This window comes from Azolla caroliniana, unplaced genomic scaffold (assembly GCF_043228905.1).
Source record: "Azolla caroliniana isolate FFs.n. ecotype wild unplaced genomic scaffold, voAzoCaro1.0.p SCAF_7, whole genome shotgun sequence".
NCBI lineage: Eukaryota > Viridiplantae > Streptophyta > Polypodiopsida > Salviniales > Salviniaceae > Azolla > Azolla caroliniana.
Window position 1 is genome coordinate 17,506,171 of NW_028230442.1, and position 22,871 is coordinate 17,529,041.

Consider the following 22,871-nt stretch of genomic DNA (forward strand, 5'->3'; position numbering starts at 1 on the left):
GTCCAAGTTGGATGTAAGATATAGAAAAATGGTTTGGTAGATGGGATGTAAGACACTTGCTTCATGATGCATCACTAGATTCCTTAGTAAATGAGGCCTTTTTGCAATGCCAATGTATCATGACATGGGACAAATGTGGAGGCTCACACTTCACACATTATACTACACATGTTGCACCTAACCACAAAACCATATTATTCTCGGAATGGGGAAACCGTACACATTGATACATGTTTGAGCCCATCTCGTTATCTACCATTCAAACCATTGCTTCCATGCGACTTAGCTCACATGCATTGTGATGTGAGACAGGGCATTGGGACAATAGTGATGAGAGTGGCCGGCTATGCACACTTTGCCCTAAACAAGTACGAGACTCTAAGTATCACACTTTCATACAATGCTCAGCCTTTGATCCTATTTTACCATGCTTTCCACATCTCTTCAATCGAGCCCAATCCTTGTACGAATTTCTCTCACAACCACAATGTGCACTCTTGATTGCAACATTCATTGGTAAAGTTCTTGAACATCAAGAGTCATTATTCACTTTCACACGTATCACGTGAAATGTAATATTTTTGGTCATGTTGAGCGGCAAGCTCAACCGGAACCGGATCGGTTGAATAAGCCGGAGCCGGTAAGCGAGACGGATCAGGCGAAACGGATCGGTATGACGGTGAGCAACCGAACCGGCAAGCAGTGGAGGCCGGGTGCAATCCGTAACCGGAAGTCCAATCGGAAGCCTAGTATAGGATAGACTACTAGGTAGCTATAGTCTCGTAGTAAGTGTTAGATGCTTGTGTGAGCATTGAAGTACATGGTACTTCTGTTAGTCCCAAGAGGACTTGTATAAATAGTGCTACTTAGCACAGTGTGTATACAGAGTCTTGATATAATTTTGAAATTACGTTCTACTCTCTCTGTCTCTCTCTCTCTCTCTGTCTCTCTCTCTGTTGTTCTCTATTTTACGCTTCCGCAAACACTCACATTCACATGGTATCAGAGCGCGAGGGTTGAGAACCTCTGTTGCAGACATTTACTCTTGAGAAGAAAACCCTAACAGGTCGAAAACAGACACAGTAGAAGACATGGATAGAGGCATGGCTACGTCGCTCCCGGTGGAGAAGCTCGACAGGAGCAACTACGCATCCTGGTCTTACAAGATGCACCAGTACCTGCTTGGACACAGGTACTGGAGTTATGTCGAAGGAGCGAATGATGCGGCGCCCGACTCGGCACACAAGGACTTCCCGGTATGGGAACAGGCGGCAAGCAGGGTGATGTACTGCTTCGCGTCCAGTGTCGGCGATCAGCTGCTCAGCCACATCCGTGACGCCAAGACACCGAAGGATGCTTGGGGGAACTTGAAAAAGGTTTTCGCCGCAAGCACCACTGCCCAGAAGCTGCAACTCAAACAGGAGTTGAGCAATGTTCGACAGAAGAACTTGACCGTGGCAGACTACACAGGCTGGATAAAGGCAATCTGCGACTCGCTCGCCTCTATCAATGTTACCGTAGAGGAAGACGAGATAGTGCAGGTATGTCTCGGAGGCCTGGCGTCCAAGTTCGGAGCGTTCCGGACTGCGGTGTGTACAAGGGAGAATACCCCCTCATTCTTCGACTTACAGTCGATGCTCCTTGTAGAGGAGAACCACGCCGGTGCATCTACCAGTGCATCCCCGGACAGCCAAATGCTGTACACGAGAATGGATCGGCTCCGTGGGCGTGGTGGAAGAGGTGGGTCGGCACGCAATGGAGGAGGCCGGCAAGAGCAGGAACGAAGGCACTATGAGTGTGCCGACAGCAGTTCCGGGACTTCCACAAGCAGGGGGAGTCAAGGCGGTGCCGGAGGCCGGCAAGACAAATCCGCTACGGAATGCTGGTACTGTGGCAAAAAAGGCCACAAGGAAAGCGAGTGCTGGAGAAAGCGTGCCGATTCGGACAAATCCGGATCCGGCAAGACCGGTAAGGGTGGCCAGCAAAACTCGCACTACGCAAACGGATCAGGAGGATCCGGAACCGGAAAGGCCAGTAAGGGGCCAGCCTTGGTGATGAATCACAAGGCAAACTCAATGAAGAAGACCACTTCCAAAACGGAGGAAGTGTGGTATGTTGATTCCAGCGCGTCAAACCACATGATGAGCCACAAAGAGTGGTTCTCCTTTCTGGAGAAACCGGATCAACCAGGAGTAGTCGAAACCGGAGACGACACTCCTCACCGAATCGTGCACGTCGGAAAAGTCCCTCTAAGCCACGTCGGACAGAAAGGGAAGCTGATTGACAATCACGAAGAACCTGGTGTCTGTCGGTCAGATTGTCGACCAGGGGATGCAGGTGCGGTTTACGCACCTCGGGTGCTTCATTGAGGATGAGGGCGAAGTCATTGCGCAAGGGCGCAGAGACGGGAGGATGTTTATCCTCAACACCAATGACTTTGGCACCGCTCTGTTCGCGAAACGACAGAAGGTCGAGTCCGACATCGACCTGTGGCACAAGCGGATAGGCCACGTCAACTACCGGAGGCTTCAAGACCTGCAAACGAAACAAGTCGTTTTCTTTTTGCCGAAGTTCAGCGGCCGGAGAGCCGAAATTTGTGAAGCCTGCCAACTTGGGAAGCAACACCGGCTTCCATTCCCCACCGAACAGAACCGGAGCCATAACAAGCTCGATCTCATCCATTCGGATGTGTGGGGACCGGCACAAAGTGTAAGCCTTGGCGGGAGCCGATACTTCGTCTCCTTCATCGACGACTATACTTGACATACTTGGATCTACCTCATTGAGCGGAAGAGCGAAGTCTTCGACTGTTTCCAGAGCCTCAAGAAGATGGTGGAACGGGAATCGGAGAGGAAGATCAAATGCCTTCGGTCGGATGGCGGAAAGGAATATTTTTCCGGCCAATTCACTAGTTATCTGTAGCAGAAGGGAATTCGGCGAGAGTTCAGCTGCAGATACACACCAGAGCAAAACGGTGTGGCCGAAAGGAAGAACCGGACACTCGTCGAAGCGGCAAGGGCAATGCTGGAGGAGAAGAGCATGCCCCGGTTCTACTGGGCTGAGGCGGTCCGGACGGCCGTCTACATACAAAACCGCATTGGTGACAAGGTGTCAGCTCATGAGCTGTATTTTGGGCGCAAGCCGAACTTAAGACACCTTCGGATATTGGGCAGCATAGTGTATGTGCATGTGCCGGATCAGAAGCGGAGAAAGCTGGATGCAAAATCGGAAAAATGCATCCTAGTCGTCTATGCTCAAGAGCAAAAGGGGTATAAGTGCTATAACCCCCGGACGAAGGAAGTCCGAGTTAGCCGGGATGTCGAGTTCGATGAATCAGCATCTTGGTACTCCGTACCGACTCCGACTTCCGATCCCAACCCAATGCCGGAAGATCAGGCCAGTGAGCCTGAATCAGCCCTGGCAGAGGATGATGAAGCCGGGACTCAAGATGAGAGTCCGGAATCGTTACGGTTGAGTGGACCGAACGAGCGACTGAGTCGGTTGGACCAGTCAGATGAAGAGACGGCAAGTGGTGGAGACTCTGTCGTGCTCTCCCCGCGCAAGGCACCGAGGAAACGGTTCACGCGCAAAGAGAAGGGGAAGAGGAAGATGCCAGAATTCGAAACCGGCAACAATGAGTCAGATCGGTGCGTATCCGACTCCGGAAAGGAAAAAGGCGGATCTTCGGCAACGAAGACCGAACTGGCCAAGAAGGGACTCAAATCAGGTGACAGTGCGTTGCGCCGATCAACCCGCCAGAAGGATCTCGTCGTGCGGTACGGGTACAATGAATACATGGCGCATCATTATGCGTACATGACTAAGGTGACAGAAGTGCGTGAGCCGGAGAGCTACGCAAAAGCGGCAAAGGACGGAAATTGGCGTGCCGCTATGGACGAAGAAATGCGGGCACTCGATGCCAACGAAACTTGGGACTTAGTTGATCCTCCCCGTCACTGTAAACCGATCGGATGCAGGTGGGTGTACAAGGTCAAGTACAACGCCGACGGTTCTGTTAACCGGTACAAAGCCCGGTTAGTGGCGAAGGGATACGCGCAGACCCACGGAATCGACTACGACGAGACCTTCGCTCCTGTGGCGAAGATGACGACGGTTCGTGTGGTACTGGCGGTTGCTGCGGCAAGGGGGTGGCATCTTCACCAGATGGATGTGAAGAACGCCTTCCTTCAAGGAGAGCTTGAAGAAGAAGTCTTTATGACTCAGCCCCCCGGATTTCAATCGGAGATGAACAAGTCGGCGGTATGCCGACTGAAGAAGTCGCTTTACGGCTTGAAGCAAACCCCCCGAGCTTGGAACGCGAAGATCACGCACCGGTTGCGTAAGCGGGGGTTTGTTGTCTCTAAGTCGGACTCTTCGTTGTTCATCCGGCAAGGCTCTGATGGTCCGGTATGTATACTCTTGTATGTGGATGATTTAGTCATCACCGGACCGGGTCTTCCCGAAATCAACTGCGTCAAGTCCCAGTTGTCGGACGCATTCGAAATGAAGGACTTGGGGGACCTTCATTATTTTCTTGGGATCGAAGTGATCCGGACCCCCGACAACATATTGCTCTCACAACGACATTACGTGTTGAATATGCTGTATAAGTTCGGCATGACGGATTGCCGACCTGTCTCCACACCCCTGGACCAGAACCAGAAGCTCCGTCCCAACTCCGGACCGGCCTGCAATGAGAAACGGTTACGACAGGTTGTCGGAAGCCTGATCTACTTAACCATCACCCTACTCGACATCAGCTATCCCGTCGGGATGGTAAGTCAGTTCATGCAGAAGCCGACCGTGGAGCACCTTCAATGCGCGCAACGAATATTACGGTATGTCAGCGGCACTAAGGACCGTGGACTGCTATGCCGGCGAGGTATACCCGAAGAGCTTGTCGGTTACACAGATGCTGACTGGGCCGGCGATGCGTCTGATCGCCGCTCCACTTCTGGATACATGTTCTCCATAGGTAGCGCGGCCGTTGCGTGGAGCAGCAAGAAGCAGCCCACAGTGGCTTTGTCAAGCACTGAGGCTGAGTACCGGGCCGCTACCGTTGCCACTTGTGAAGCCATTTGGCTTTGGCGACTGCTGCGAGACTTGCGGATCGAGGTATCGACCCCGATCCCGATTTACTACGATAACATGAGCAGCCTGCAGCTCGCCAGGAACCCTGTGTTCCATGCTCGCACAAAGCACATCGAGGTGCACTACCACTTCGTGCGTGAGCGGGTCCTGAGCGGTGAAGTTGACCTACAGTATGTTCATACGGATCGGCAAGTTGCCGACATCTTCACCAAGCCGCTCGGATCGGACAAGTTGCAGCACTTTACCGACATGCTTGGTATTCAGCATCTCGACGTGCCGCACTTGAGGGGGAGAAGCAAGGGCAAAGTCTATCGAAACGGGCAAAGGCCAAAAAACTGTTGAACCCGTCGGTAAGAGGAGAGCTGGAAGAAGAGGAGACAAGAATATAAAGGAAGCCGAGTCGACAAAGGAAGTCGACACATCCGAACAGGTCGGAGCAAGCGGCTGTGAAGTAGAGTTGTGCACTCAGGAAGAGAAGTGCATGCTATGCGGAGGTCATCACGACGGTACTGACCATGATACAGAGTCGAATGAAGAATTCGATTTCGGTTCACCGGCTGAAGAAGTCGAGGGAAGCATGGAGAAGGCCAAGACTCGGAAGTGGTCCGATGTGGTGAGAGGCATGAAGTCGGAAGTCAAATCGGAGTGTACCGATTCGGACAAGAGCTGGAACGAATCGGAGACAGCTGACTCGGATCAACAGATGGATCCGGATGAGTCGGATCGACTGAAGGCCAAGGGGACACGGACACAGCGGAAGTCAATGCCATCGTAGGAGAACCGACGGATCGGCAACCGCCGAAGTCACAACAACGTGAGTGCTGAGATGGGCCTATTGAGCAGACATGCCGACCGAGAGGGTCGAGGCATGCAGAACCAAAGGGGTCGCGGCAAACGGGACTGGACCGGACGAGGAGCACGAGCAAGGCGGAGTGACGCCAGGAGAAGTCGGTTGGAAGAACCAACTGCCACAGAGGTCGACACTACGACCCCACCTCAGGTTGAGCTTGAGGGGGAGTGTTGAGCGGCAAGCTCAACTGGAGCCGGATCGGCTAAATAAGCCGGAGCCGGTAAGCTAGACGGATCGGGCAAAACGGATCGGTATGACGGTGAGCAACCGAACCGGCAAGCAGTGGAGGCCGGGTGCAATCCGTAACCGGAAGTCCAATCGGAAGCCTAGTATAGGATAGACTACTAAGTAGCTATAGTCTCGTAGTAAGTGTTAGATGCTCGTGTGAGCATTGAAGTACATGGTACTTCTGTCAGTCCCAAGAGGACTTGTATAAATAGTGCTACTTAGCACAGTGTGTATACAGAGTCTTGATATAATTTTGAAATTACGTTCTGCCCTCTCTGTCTCTCTCTGTCTCTCTCTCTGTGTTGTTCTCTGTTTTACGCTTCCGCAAACACTCACGTTCACAGGTCACATAGGTCACATAGGTCACATTTGACCTCCGAAGATGATAATATAATCTCTCTCTTTCTCTCTCAACGGCTCTTTCTGTCGTTTGTCATCGTCGTAGCCATCGTTGATGCCATCACCGTTGTCTGTCTATCGTCATTGTCAGTCGCAACCGTCGTTGTCTGTTGTCGTCGACTATCACTGCAGCCACCGCCATCTGTTGTCGTCGATTGTCGCTGCAATTGTCGTTTATCGTCATTGACTGTCATTGCAGCTGCCGCCTTCTGTCGTCGTTTGTTGTCGTCTTCGTCATTTGTCGTTGTTATCCTTTGCCGTTGTTTGGTTTGTGGCATAGTTGCCATTCTCAACCGTCGTTGTCACCTACACCTCTTACGACGTCCTTGGTTGTGTAGACGATAGAGTACAAATGTGCTTCTACACTTGTACCTAGCGCGCAAGACATCGATGCTCAGCTAAGTTTTTCTGTCCTTTTGAACTTTTTCTTTCTTTTATCTTTTGAATTACAACATGACTTCTCCACAAAACCATAAGAAAACACATGACAAAATTATAAGTAAGGAAGAATTTTTAGATGTCCTTAACCAGTTAGTTAAAATGGAAAAATGGGCAAAAGAGATTGAAGCTCAAAAACAAAAAGATAAGGAAGAAAAAGAACTACTTATTGCTAAAATAGCGAAACTTAAGGAAGACAACGTGAACCTTCAAAAATAAGTTAAGGACCTTGAGACATCTAGGGAAGATGGTGAAATATCTTCCCTAGAGGATATTAAGGACGAGATAAAAAATGTTAAGGAAGAGGTTAAAAGCAATATGGAATTAGAAAAAACTGGGTGGGTTGATGTAGTAAAACGTAATATTAAAAAGGAACTAAAGGATGAAAATATTGTAAACACCACCCTTGAGGAGGAAAAAATGCTTCAAGCTTGACGCTTAAACATAAGAGTTAGTGGGCTCAAGGAAGGGGCATCTCCCGACGAAGATGCACAAACATTAGGGAAGATGTTGGGGTACAAAGCCCTACCAATCATTAAAACTTGGAAAGTAGGACGTGACACCATTAGGAAAAGAGCTTTAGTCCTTCAGTTTAAGGACTCAGAATCTAGGATCACCTTTTTTGAAAAGAGACCAATTCTTCGAGGATTGGGCGGGGACCCTATCTACCTCGATGAAGACTTGACCAAGATGCAAATTGAGCATCGTAAAACTTGTATGTCGCGAGTCATACAAGCTCATAAAGAGGGGCACCGTGCTTTTTACCGAGACGGTGTCGTGAAAATACAACGAGGATACGTGAACTTGAGGCAGGACCCCGGGGCCTCCGACCGGAAGATATCAGATTCGTGCGTTTATATTTTTAACAATTAACGGAAATAAAAAATTTAATAATTTTCATTAACAAAGGAAAAGAAAGATTACAATCAATCTCAAGATTGAGATTACAAAAAGTTTAGCTAATGGAGATGGCTAGAGTAATAGATTAGAGGAAATTAAGATATGAATTCTATAGAAAATTAGGGTTTTTGGTTTTGATAAGAGATTATGGTTTTATGAGTTGAATAGCTTCCATATGAAAATTTAGGGTTATGAGTAAGATATGGCTTCCGTAAGGAAATTAGGGTTTACTTGAGAGATATGGCTTCGATAAGATAGGGGAACCGAGAAGAAAAGGAAAAAAATTAAGATAATATGGAGCCAGCATGAGTGTAGGAAAAAATGGAATTTTATATGGAGTTCTCCCTTGATCATCTGCATGTCCACTTTTTGTTGCATAGCCTCTACTTTTAGTTGCTTAGCTTTTTCTTTTAGTTGCATCTATTTTTAGTGGCATGGCTTTTTCGTTTAATTGCATGTGACCGTCCACATGACCTTTACTTTTTGCATGCACTCCAACTTTAGTTGCTTACGTCCACATGGCCTTTACTTTAGTTCTCTTCACTTTACTTTAGTTTGTTGCATGATCCAATCTTCCGTCCGTCCGCGTCCAACCTCGTCCGGTAGCCCGTTCTGCCCGATCACCGAATCCCTCGCCGGCCTGTTCCATTTTGCTTGCCGACCAGTTCCGGTTCCGATTTTGCTTGTCGGCCAGTTCCGGTTATGCTTGTCGACCAGTTCTGGTTCTGGTTACCAGCCGATTTCTGGTTTGCATACCGGTTTCGGTTTCGGTTTTGCTTGTTGGTCGGTTTCCAGTTTGCATACTAGCCAGTTTTCGATTTGCATACCAACCGGTTTCCGGTTCCAGTTTGCTTGCCGATTCCGGTTTCGGTTTTGCTTAACGGCCGGTTTCTAGTTTGCATATCGGCCAATTTCTGAATTTGCTTATCGAACCGGTTTCTGGATTTGTTTACCGATCGGTTTCCAGTTTTAGGGAATTTGGCCACCATCATCCATCAAGACAAAGTGGCCAAAGTGCTCTTAGCACAAATAAAAAATGAGGGAGCTCAAGGTGCTTATATTAGCTAGGGCCTTAACTTTCCTATCTATGTGGGATAGTTCTAATTTCCCTATTTTCTCAAACTTTATTTTCACATAACTTGATATGTATTTCTCCATTATAGTAAAATACGTTTTGAAGCTCTTGAGTATATCTATCTTTCTATAGTAAGCTATTAATCTAATCTATAATAATTATTTCATTATTTTTTTATATAGTGTGTGAAGATTCACACGACAACGGACGTTTGATAATTAATGATCACGCCGCCAATTGACGGTGTGTGGTCCATGTGACAGACAATAAACTTAGGATGACCTTATGGAATTGTAATGGTGCACTTTGGACACACCCTAGCCGTCTAGAGGACATTTTGAAGGTATCTGATATACTTTTTTTAGTAGAAACACATCAGAGTCCAAATCGAGGACTACCACGAGTTGACGGTTTTCGTTGGGAATCTGTCTTTAGACAAACATCACATCGACACACTACTAGAGGGTCTGAAGGGGTTGCGATATCATTTCAGAGAGAGATACATAATAGGATAGAAATACTAAAGAAAGACCCAGAATTCCGTTTTATGTGGGTGAAAATCCTCACTAGCAAGGATCAGGTGATATTTATCGCCGTTTGTTAATTCCCCCCGAAAGGATCCTGGCATAATATGGCTGGAGAGGCGAGTATAATTGATGAAGGAATGCCACATGGGCCTTCTCCATACAAACCTTTATCGGATGACATAATCCGATATTCTTCTCAAGGGGAAGTCTTCCTTGTAGGGGATTTTAATGCGAGAACCCAATCTCGACAATGCACAATATTTCAGATGGATAGAAACTTAGAAATGGTGAATGTCAACCCTTTAGCCTTAGGCATAACACGTACATCAAAAGATCAAGGTGCGAATGCCACAAGCTTTGGCCATCATCTGCTTGAACTTGGAAGCCGACACTAGATGATCATATATAATGGCTTAGCCAAGTGGCCAGGCTCAGAAGAGCTCACATGTTTCCCACATGGAGGAAGGGAAAGCATAGTTGATTACCTAATAGGACACCCTGAAGCTACCCACATGGTTAACTCCTTCCGAGTGGCCCCATGCCCCATTGGTGCAGACCATAGCTTCCTATACTTTGAGCTAAAATGTGACATCTCCCACGCCACCAACTCTAGTCAACCAACTAATCACACCATAATACATTTCACGCATGAGCTCACTGACATCTACTCTCGACATGTACAAGCCAATCTCTCCTCTTTTGATTCTTCCTTGCCTTTAGAGAACCTCACTACAGAACTCACACACATCCTTCACTCAGCAGCAACTAGTAGCTTCCCATGCACGAAAGGTTCCAATCCTAGTAGAATAGGGTCTATGCCACAAAACAAGTGGTATGATGAGGATTGTAGAGAGTTGTATAGTCAACTTAAGGTGTCGCAACTTAGTGGTACTATTTCCTTAGTACAGGCTCACAAAGAGATGTGCAAGATGACACGTCGTAAAAGACGAGCTTGGGAAGCATCTCAATATTGGGAACTCTACCATATGTTCATGAGTAGGGACTGCGCCCTTGCATGGAAGAGACTACGAGAACCAAGACCACAAACACCCATCGAGGATCCCAATATTTGGCATACATATATTGAGAGACTCTACCATGTCCTGAACCAACCACCCATTCCAATGCCTTCCACACCTCGACCTACCATGGGGACACTTTTCATGACCTCTAGGGTCACGAAGGTCATAAAAAAGTTACAACATAGGAAATCCATGGACCACACAGGATTGCGAGCCGAGCACATCATATATGCTCGAGAGTGCCTAGCCTCCCTTCTCACTCTAATCTTCAACCGTGCCCTCACCGAGGGTTTTCCACCACAATGGGCCATGAACACAGTGGCCCCTATACATAAAGGAGGGAACCCAATGGACCCAAATACATATAGGACCATTATGATAGGTCATACGCTCACTAAACTATAGGGTGCAGTAATGGAAGCGGAGCTCAGTGAATATATGGAAATGTTAAGTCTTCACACACCTGAGCATGTTGGCTTTAGACAAGCCTTCTCCACTATTGACCATATCTTCACACTTAAGTGCTTAATTGACCAAACGAAGGCTCATAAGAAGAAAATATATTGTTGCTTTATGGACTTCCGCAAAGCCTTTGACACGGTTCCTAGGGAGAGGTTGTTTGATAGACTTAAGAGCTTGGAGATACCAAATGACATGATATGGGCCATTTATGCCTTATATGAGCAAGTCTCTGGGTGCGTACAATGCCTAGGTGGCCTATCCGATTGTTTCACTAGCACCATTGGTGTAAAACAGGGTTGCCCCTTGTCACTGACTCTTTTTAGGATCTACATTGATGAGATCACTGATTTTATTGCTCGAAAGGGAGGCAAGGGAGTAGTTATTGGGGATACGCAAGTTAGTTTCTTACTCTATGCAGAAGACATTGTCTTGCTCTCGGAGTTGGAACACAACCTACAAAAGCATCTTAATGCCCTAGATGACTTTTGTACACAACGAGGATTGGTAGTGAATTTAACGAAACCTAAAGTCCTTATCTTTCATACATCGTCCCGAGTTAGGAGTAAATGTCACCTAACCCTCTCTCATAAACTAGTTGAGGTAGTGGGATCATATGTATACTTGGGAGTCACTTTTAGTGCTCGCTCAGGTAAATTCTCAATGACCCAGGCAACCAAAGATAGGCTAACGAGAGGGTATGCATCCCTCTCACTCTTAGAGAGACAATGCCACCAGGCATACTTTCAAGAGCCACTGACTAGAGGATGGCTCTTCGACTCATTAGTGACCCCTTCCCTCATGTATGCATCAGTAGTATGGGCTCTAGGTCTACCATCGTTCATGTGGACGCAATTAGAGAGACCTTTGGTGACGATGTTATCACATCAACTCCGAAGCAAATCGACAGTACCGCATGACATTATTAGAGTAGAGTTTAGTCTACCCCCGATGTTAGTAGAAGCACTCTTTCAAATGGTAGTTTTTATTCATCATATACATAGCCAACCACAAGATAGGATATCTCGTCGAGCCTTTGAGGCATCCCGATCCCTACATGCATCTGGAGACACTAGCTCTTGGTATAACATTGTGGTGAGTTGGCTACTTGCAAACGGCATAGACATTAATAACCTACCTCCCCTTTAGTACAATCATGGGACTGATCAAACTCTAATCTCTCATGAAGACCGTAATAAAGTGATACGCCATGAAATATGGCAAATTTACACTCAATATAAATGGATCACCCCACGAGAGCCACTCCCATCTAAAATGTTGTACTATAAGGAACACTTTTTGCACTTCTCTAAGTTAGGTTTTATTACACGACCAAGATATCTAGATACATTCTTATCAAATGCACCAAGGGTGGCCATTGGACAACTTAGGATATCATCTCACCAACTTGAGATTGAGAATGGTCGAGCTAATAGAGTCCCTAGAGAGGAAAGGCTATGCATGTTATTGCACATAGAGATAGAGGATGAGTATCACTTCACATGCAAGTGCCCAACTTATGCCGAGATACAGGCGGAATACCAAGACATATTAGGACCCTCTCCCACCCTCTCCAAACTATTAGATACCCCGAGTGTAAAAAGAGTAGGTAGGTATATCTTAGAGCTAAAACAACATAGGGAGAATAAATTACAAAGTGTTAATCATAACCCTTTTACTATTCATCAACATGTAACTAGTGTAATTTTTCAGGAACAAGGGGAGACAATGAATGTGGATACACTTACACTGCTCGGCCTCTCCCTTGAGGAAGTAGAAATACAAAGAACAACCAAACACCCTCGGATGTTGGGCTTCAAAACAAGTCGACGTGGAGTAGAAAAGATTAAGAATATAAGGGAACGTGAGCTACGTCGACTAGAAGCTATGGTTGGGGTACCTTTTACATTGGGACCACGGGCCACATCCACATCGCAACCCTTTGACCTCCCGTTGCTCTTCAAGAGACTTGGATGGAAATGAAATTAGGCCTAGTATAACATCTTTTCATTATAGAACATGTTTTTTTAGAACTATTTTTTAGGAATGGGCTATTTGCCCCCCCATTCCTATTTGCCCCCCCATTTTGGCTATTTGCCCCCCCCCCCCCCCCCCCCTCCCCAGGCGTAGTTACTCTTCCTTCTTTCTCTTTCTTCTTCTTCTTCTTCTTCTTCCTCAAGTTTCCAATCAATTCTGTGGATTCCTTTCTTCTTCTTCTTCTTCCTCAAGTTTCCAATCAATACTGTGGATTCCTTTTTCTTTTACATGATGTCTTAGGCGATGGGGAGGGTCGGTGGTGGCTACTAGGTGCCGCCATTGGAGGAGGAGGAGGAGGTGTGGGTAGGGAAGCAACGACGGAGGCAGCAACTGATGGCGAAGTGAAGAGCGAGGATAATGAGGAGAGCTGTCGTGATGAAGATAACGTGGAGATCGAGGCTACTTCAGGAAGGGGAGGAAGAGGAGGAGCGGGCCCCGCCCGGGCGCTGGAGCTCGGGGAAGGAAGGAATTCCTCATCGTGATTCTTATGATTATTGGTCTTATAGCCAAAATAGAGGGGCCAAAAGGTTATTTTTTTAGGGGGCCAAAAAGTTTTTTTTTTTAGGGGGCCAAAAAAGTTTTCTTTTTTATTTTTGGAGGGGGGGGGCAAATAGCCCATTCCATTTTTTATCTTATTTTGATTTTTTTTTTGATGAATGGGTAAATATCCCATTTTTTGTAAACCATTTGTCTCATGGGCCAAATTTGGCCTTAGAAGACGTTAATATATCTTTCTTTCTTTCTTTATTTATTTCTCTCTCTCTTGATTATATAACCCCCCTTGGTCTACCGATGAATAGAACTGCATATATGAATAGGTGATGCCACAATGTTGAAATAATTGACACAACCATCTCGAATAACCATGGCCCGATTGGGGGAGGTCTCGTTGGGCATGAATGGTGATTCCATGACTATCATCATCATCATCAAACATGATCAAACATAATCAAACTTCATCATCATGGAACATCATTATGAAACATAATCAAACTTCATCATCATGGAACATCATTATGAAACATCATGAAACATGAAACATCACCATCAAACATAATGAAACATCAACTATCATCATCATCATCATCTCTGGGATAAGCAAAGGAGAAATGCCTCTATGACCCATAAGACGTAAAATTCGTGTTCGTCTAGCATAACATTCGTGTTCCTACGTTGGAAAACGAATGCGAATGTTATTAAAACATTCGTGTGTTTTTGTTGTTGTTATTTTCCCCTTTTTTTAAGTTTTTTTATTTTTTTTATTTTATGTTTATTTACCTCATAAATAAATAGTTAATCCAAAAAGTATGGTATTTCCCAATATTCTAGGGTGTTTACCATACTAGAATGATTGAAACATTCGCGAATGCGAATACACGTATGGTTCAATACTATGCAGGCTCTGTCTCTCTCCCTTGTTGATGATGGGAGTATTTTCAGGAATTTGGTGCAAATGGAGGCCTATTTTCGTAAATTTCTCATTTATTCTTCTCCTTCTTCTTCTCCTTCTTCTGCTTTTCTGCACAGAATCACTCAATCTCTGTGTTTCTCCTCCTCCATGGCATCGTCGAACAAGTTCTGATTTCTCTCTCCCTGTCTCTCTCTCATGTTCGACCACGCGTTCTTCTACGACCAGGCATCTTCTGCATTCCTTGAAGCTTTCTCATTTCTGCAGAAGGCGTCCATGTCCTCGCCTTCTTCCTACCATCGCTTCCGCCATTCTTCTGTCGCAGTAGCAGTGGCTATCACTGCAGTTGCAGGTGTTGCAGTTGCTGTAGCGATCTACAATCACAAGTAAGGAACGTGTTATTTGGACTCCCTTTTCTTTTTCATTTTTTCCTCTGTAACCGACTCTCTCTCTCTCTCTCTCTCTCTCTCCGTGTCTATTCTTTCGCAGAATGGATTTAGTTTAGGTTTATGTTTTAGGATTTCTTTGCACTGAAGATTGCTTCAGCTTAGTGTTTCTGAGTGCTGCGTTCTATATTCGCATCGATATAGGGACTATCGTTTCATACCTCTGATGAAAATAGCTTCAGAATAGGCTTAGGTTTTCTGAGTACTCCAAATTCATACTTACTCCTGAAGAAGCATTTTATTTCAGGGTTTCAAATTAATGATTCTCCTGAAGATGGTTTCAGATTAGGCTTGGAGTTTTGAGTATATTATCTCACAATTCTGAGGAGCATTGCTTCAGAGCCGGGATTTGATGTCACACTAATGTACTTTCGCACTTCTGTTGTCTCAGAAAGTGCACTTAGCAATTTCACCTCTCTGTAGTATGTTTATTTTAGCATTTTAATGTTTTTTTCTGTGTTGTAGGTTTTTTTACCTTTCAGTTATTTTTTGTGTAGCATTTTGATCGTTTCTTTTAATTCAGTGTAGTGTTTCTTTTTTGCCTACCGAAAATTCATCTCTGATGATCTGTGCCAACTGTCTTTGTTATGTATAGATCTTCCTTCATTAAAAGAAGGCGGAAAAGAACTCCACTTACACAGAAGCAATGGCATGATGGGTTTGACTCAGCATCTGGTCGTCTAACTGATCCCCGCAAAATGCTGAGAAGAGTTCGGTTTGGGGTAAGGACTCTCTCATATACATAAACATATGAATTGCAAGAAGTGCTAGAAAGTTTCTCTACTATGAAATTGGTAGTGAAGATTCGGTATACTAAGGTAGATGTGGAGAGCTTCTTGCCTCTGATCTAACCTAGTTAGTCATGCAATGCTTCTCTAGGCAGCATGGAAAACATACATAGCTGGATGTTGATTGTGTTCTAGCCTCCCAGATAGATTTTCTGAGCATCGTTGTGGAAGCTGATCATGTTGAGCGATGTAGGCACGGTGGAGATACTTACCTAGATGTTGTAGATGGGGACTAACAACTTAGAAAGTTCAGTAGGGTGGTAAGGAGTTGTAGATGGTGTGATACGATGGCAAGGAGTTGATATGTGCTAGGGTGGTAAAGTGTTGTAGATGCGATGATAAGGCGTTGTGGACGGGTTGTAACATACTTTGGAAGTGTGGTAGAGTGGTAAGGAGTTGTAGATGGAGTGTAGAATGTGTAGCTAGGTGTGATACGATGGCAAGGAGTTGATATGTGCTAGGGTCATAAAATGTTGTAGATGTGACGATAAAGTGTTGTGGACGGTTGGTAACATACGTAACCAGGTGTGCTAGGATGGTGAGAGATTGTAGATGGCATCTAACATGCCTGATGTTAGGTTTGGTAGGGTTGGTGTGATAAGGTGTTGTAGATGGGGTGGAACATAACAGCTAGGTTTGCAAAGCTTCTATTGATAAATAGGAACTTCCAAATATCACATGGATTAAAACACACTCCACAAATACACATGGATTAATACTTGAACAGATGGGGAAACAAACAACATCAAATAGAGGCAACAATGAAGGAGGGGGATGTTGCCTCTATTTAGAACAGAGGGGGAAACCCGCTCATAAGACTTGTGAGATTCCAATGCCATCCTCTTATTTAATTATGAGAGCCTCTCATGCCGAAACTCAGAATTCTCAACATTGGAGAGAAAAACATGAGGGAAAGTGGTTTTTTCTGGTATCCGAAATTTTCTAGAGGTATTTGTTTATATCTTCGATATTAGTGCATTGCATATAGGACTTCATACAATGAAATGAAGAGTATCTATACGTGCCATTTTATGATTTCTTATCTGTGGCATGTTTTGTGAAATATGCAGGGCATTGATCCTTGTATTAGGGCTGAAGTTTGGCTCTTTCTATTGGGCTTGTACGTTGTCACTGTTATCCATATTATGTTCAACTCATCAAGCTGCATCATAAAGTGCTCTGTAGCTATGAATTCTTACCTTTCTATATATTATTTCAATCTGCAGCTATGAACTGGACAGTACTCGAGGTGAACGAGAACAGGAAAAGAGTAGGAAAAGGTATGCTTGTCTCATGAGCTTCTCTCTTTCTCTGTCACTTCTCTTTCTAAAAATCACAAATCTTGCTAGAAACATGACAGCTGTGCTAAAAGTAGAAATAGATGCCAAATTGGAAAAGAGATCATGTTATTGCAATATATGCTTTGAAAGGATCAGCTGTGATGTGTACAATGAATTCTATGGGCCTTGTTGCTCCTCCCTACATATCATACATCAAACAAGGGTGCCATTGTCATCGACAATGTACATATAATACAACCCTATCCCATGACCCATTTTCCCTCTAAATCGGGGAGATGACCTCTTGTGCCATTCGACATTTACATGGTTGGAGGCATCGATAACCAAGGGATCCATGCTGTGCAACTCATATATGTGTGACACATGCACCCCATTTATTGTAGAAACATCTATTTGTCTCTTGGGTTAAGGCTTACCAACTGAGTGGAGGAACTCTATTGTACATATCCACAAAGCAGGGGCACCATAGATCCCAATAACTACTTATAATCATGATTGGTCGGCCTAATTTAGCGACCTACTAGAGGCCAAGCTTTCTAGTTATGCAAAAATGGAGGAACTGTGAATGACAGGCCATGCTCAGATGTTTGTTTAACCAAGCCTGGGTATGAAAGAAAAGACTATAATGTTGATTTGTGGAGTTTTGCAAAGCATTTGATACAATCCCTTGGGACAATATTTTCATCCCTAATGACATATTTGGGAGATTTACTCTGAATGGGGAGGTGATTTGTAGGAGGATGAAGCCTTGCTAAGAAGATTGGAGTGAAGCAAGGGTATCTGTTCTCCCTGATGTTATTTGGAATCTATGTATATGATGATGAGATTGGCTACATAATAGGAGACAGCAGTTATGAAATCGAGCTTGGAGGTACAAATATTCAGATATTGCTCTATGTGGACAACATCATAGTCTTTGAGTCACACACAGGACATGGCGAGGCATTGGATGACTTTATACCTAGAGAGGATTGACATCAAACTCTGGGATACGACGATTCAAATGTTCCATACATCCAAATACATATTTCAAAATACCTTAATTAGCAGGGAAATAGGTGAAGGCTCCAAGCTTGTGTCTGTTTACTTGGGGATCACTTCGATAGCTACAGTTGACTATAGGATGCTTCTCTATTGCATAGGCAGTGTGATACAGTCATTTGGGGCTATGATACATTGGCAAGGTTTAAAAGGTAGTGCCACCTGTCACATTTGCAGCACTGTACCAAAGAGTTGCCTTTTGACACTTTGGTCACACTTGCTGGGTATACATACCAGAAACAAAGACCATGAATATTTTGGAATGCCTCACATGTGAACATTAAGTATGATTTACGAGAGTTCCTGAAAGTTTTCTCTAGCTTTAAACAATTCCTAACAAGGACAGAACATCCTCCATGACACTAGGTATGGTTTTTGTTCATCTACCTCATAACAGAACCAAAGCCATGGGAAATCAAAATAGTGAAATATTGCAGTAGCTTAAATTTTCTTCTTAGCTTTTACATTTTATTTTTGTTTTGCTAGTTTAAAATCCGCCACTTACATAGTTCTGGAGGGTGCGGACACCAGATATTGTTACACATTGGCCTGTCAATAGGTCTGAGAGTACATGGACATGTATGCTTGTATGACTCGAATGTACCATTTAATTACCTATCATTAGATGGTGAATAGATATTGTAGCGTGGTGCCCTAGGGATCTTTCCTTTACAAATTGCAAAGATTAGTGACCAATGCAAATTTTAGCAATTCCTTCCAAAGAAAGATCCAGAGATGCAGAGATATCTCTTACATTCAGGATCAGGAATATACTTTCCAGTAGAGGGTAATTAAACAGAATGAGAAGAACAAGAAGAATCTGCCCTCAGCCTCAAGGATCTCCTCTTTGATGCAGTGCACCTGGGGGTAGCACTCCAGGAGGTAGAAGCACAAAGTGCATGTAGATAGCCTAGATTGTTGGGCTCAAGACACCGGGATTACACATTTAAGAGACCTAAGAGATTCACATCTGTAACTAACAGAAAATTGAGGTAAGAGTGAGTGACTGACATACATGAGCTCTAATGTAGTGCTCATTTTCAGAGAGTTCACAATGCAGCTGTCTCTACATGTGTTAACAACTAAATCTCTCACATGGACAGAGCTAGCTCTTAGTGCATATTATCTACTATCCTACTCAATACAAATCTTTTATTATTGTCAGAATACATGAATTTAATTGAACATTGTGTAATTTGCCTCAAAAGATGAGGTCAGCGTTTCACAACGTTAATAAAGCATTGTGTATTTGTTTCGTTCTTAAGTGATTTTACTGTAGGTATTGTGCATTGAATGCTTGACTTTCTTTTCTATCAACCAACATATATTTGATCTCAGTATTGTCTCTAACAGGGAAGTTTACAGAGATCTGAAAATCCAATGCAACCTTCTGAGGGGGAGTATCTCGGAAAACTCAGAAAGTTCTGAGAACCTGAGTTCTTTGGTGGAGGTGCAAAATATATCTATAACGAAGGAAACTTTAGAATCACGTAATGATTCACAAGGCAGCAGTGAAGGGAATTCAGACGAGGATTGTAAAGAAGAGCCCATTCAAACAACCAATTCACTTGCATCAAACAAAATAACAATGAGTATAGGGTCCGAGGAGGAAGGAAAATCAGAAGGAAAAGTCATTTTTCTTGAATCAAACAAAGTAGAAGTAGCTGAGAGTGTTTGGTTTAAGGATGAAGGAGGAGAATCAAAAGAGGCAAGCATCTCACTTGCATCAAATGAAGTAAAAGCAGTTGAGAGTTTAAATTCCTATGAGGGAGAAGAATCAAAAGAGAGGACTGCTTCTTTACTTGCATCAAACATAGTAGTCGAGAATGTTGGGTCCAAAGATGAAGAATCGAAAGTTAAAATCACTCCACATGCAACGAATATAGTAGTTGAGAATGTCGAGTCCAAAGAAGAAGAATCGAAAGTTAAAATCACTCCACGTGCAACGAACAAACTGAAGGTTGTCAAAGAAGAAGTATCCAAAGCATCTGAAGATTTCATTACATGGCAAAGGATCATTCGATTGGATGCAGTTCGAATGAATGCAGAATGGGTTCCTTATTCCCCAAGTCAAGCGAACGTGACCCAAGAAGTAGCTTGGGAGCTCGCTTCAAGTGTTGGACTGAAAGATGATGAACATTTAGAGCCTTGTCGGCAACATCATGCAGCTCGTCTAGTAAGTATATTAGAGGCATATGCTCTTTATGACCCAGAAATAGGTTATTGCCAAGGTATGAGTGATCTTCTATCCCCCTTTGTAGCCCTTCTTGATGAAGATTATGAGGCTTTTTGGTGCTTTGTTCAATTCATGAGCACTGCTCGGCATAACTTCCGAAGAGATGAAGTTGGTATACGTCGGCAACTTAACAAGATTGCAAACATTTTTAGAATAGGAGACCTGGGTCTCTATTCTCACTTCGAGAAAATGCAAGCCGAAGATTGCTTTTTTGTTTACCGGATGGTTGTGGTGCTGTTGAGAAGAGAGCTCACTTTTGAGCAAACTATTTCCTTATGGGAGGTCATTTGGGCAGAGAAGAAGGATGTGACATTGGGTGACATAAAACCATCTCGTTCTTCTTGGAAAATGAAGAAGAAGCAAAAGTCTACCGATGACTTGATCTTGTTTGTTATTGTAGCGGCAGTTCGACAAAGGAGGAAAGTGATTATTGCGAAATGTAATGGATTGGATGAAATTCTAAGGGAATGTAATAGTATGGCTGGACATTTGGATGTGTGGTCTTTATTGGATGAGGCCCGAGAGCTATTTTCAATTGTTAATGGTCGGATTAATGATTGATTGATATGATATAACTCTTTTTAGGAGAGGATAGATGAAATTTGTAGTGGCTAATAACCTTTGGGATGGTCTCTTTAGTTTGGTTGCAGAGGCACTCCATTCTGTAAAAAAACAGAGCCTAATATTGCAACTTCTCAGGTCAAATTGATACCTTTTTTTCAATTCCAACAAAGCATTGTGGAGATGATTTTTAAATCAGAATGCATATAAAATGGGTAAATCTCAATCTATGTTGAGGGATAAAAGAACCAGCAAGGTGCATTCTCTATGCCAATAGATAAGATGGAGTTTTGGTCTATTATAAGCTAGTATTGTTTGGCACGGATGTTACACCTTTCTTGAAGCATGGTCATTATGGTCATGATTTTTAAATCAGAATGCATATAAAATGGGTAAATCTCAATCTATGTTGAGGGATAAAAGAACCAGCAAGGTGCATTCTCTATGCCAATAGATAAGATGGAGTTTTGGTCTATTATAAGCTAGTATCGTTTGGCACGGATGTTACACCTTTCTTGAAGCATGGTCATCATTGTCATCTTCTTTGGTTTCATGATCCGCATTAAAAATATGTTCAGTGTACTTCAAAAAATGTTTGTAGAACTCGAAACTTAAGTTACATCATCCATAAATTCACTATTTTACTTTTTCTTTGTTACAAGCATCATTATACTAAATATGATTCTAATTGCCCATGGTTTACTTTTATGCCCATTGGCTTAATTGAATGTAGTGCATGCTCCTAAAACAAATGGGATCCGTCATGGCTACATGCAAAGAATTGTGTATTGACAATTGGACAAGAGCTCAATGATAGAGCAGGATGCATGATAAAGAGAATAGGACTCTAATTGAGAAGTGTAAGTCAGTGGATGATAAATATTTTTACATTGTATAAAATTGCAAGAAATTATATACAATGGAAAATGTATTTGATGTGAGATATTTTGCAGTTAGTGATAACTTAATAAAAAGGTATAACTATTTTTTGCACCCTGAATTATACGCTGTACAATAATTTTCCAAACCTCTTGCATGTTAAACTATAGAAACCTATTTCAAGAGGCATTCTTGAAAAAGCAATGAAGTTTGCTTTTTGGATGAAAACTAAATTGCGGTAAACATTTTGAAGACAATGTAACTAGAGGTAAGATTGAACGTGGTTTGCATGCCACATTTATTATCCATCTTAGTCTCTAGCAACAACCATGAAGAATATTCAATTCTAGGGTGCCACCCTTATTCATGTATAGATCCCTTTAGGCCCAATAATGCAAATCTTTTGTTAAGCACGGTAAGTATGTATGCCTTTTCCTGTTGGGCCAAAGGATCTATGATTTTACAACAATTATGCTTTAATTAAGGACCACAATTGAAATGTGGACATGCTTCGACTATATCCTTCGATGATGACTTTTCAAGAGCAATTTGTGAGAAAAAGCATTTGTGATCTCCCAAACTATGATCATGATCCTAAATCAATCCTACTAAGGGTTGAACCTAGAGTGTTTAGTTTTGTAGATTAGAGCCTTGTCCATTGGCTCATAGCCTATATGATCTATGATTTTCAATTAATTATGCTTTAATTAAGAATGCAATTAAAATACAAAGACATCTTCAACTAAATCCTTCAATGATCATGTCGAAATGACTTTTAAAGAGCATTTTTTGTGAAAAAAACATTTGTGATCTTTCAAACCATGATCATGACCTAAATAGACCCTACTAGGGGTCAAGCATGTAATCCCTACTTTCCTAGACCACCACCTTATCCATTGAGCCATGGGATCTATGATTTTTTATTGATTATGCTTTAATTAAGAACCACAATTGAAATACATGAATATGATTTGACTCAATCCTTTTGAAATGATGTTGTTTAGACTTTTAACGAGCAATTGGCACGAAATAAACTATTTCTATTCTCAAACCACAACATCCTTATTAATCAACGCATTCAATGAAAGATGTATAGGATCACTCTTTGTAGACATTTACAAGTAATGTTATGATTAAAGTCATGGACATTGATGCATTCAAGGAAAGAGGCATATTGAGAATTTT

At 43.3% G+C, this 22,871-nt stretch overlaps 1 protein-coding gene across 1 annotated transcript; it reads left to right on the top strand.

The window, feature by feature from the left end:
- Positions 1-14,593: 14,593 nt before the first annotated feature.
- On the top strand, positions 14,594-20,989 carry LOC147862121 (rab GTPase-activating protein 22-like). The gene is made up of 5 exons (XM_087322154.1): positions 14,594-14,820; positions 15,476-15,602; positions 16,739-16,788; positions 16,895-16,948; positions 19,364-20,989. The coding sequence occupies exons 1-5, from the start codon at positions 14,633-14,635 to the stop codon at positions 20,805-20,807; spliced, it is 1,863 nt and encodes a 620-aa protein (XP_087178280.1). The 5' UTR covers positions 14,594-14,632; the 3' UTR covers positions 20,808-20,989.
- Positions 20,990-22,871: the final 1,882 nt, after the last annotated feature.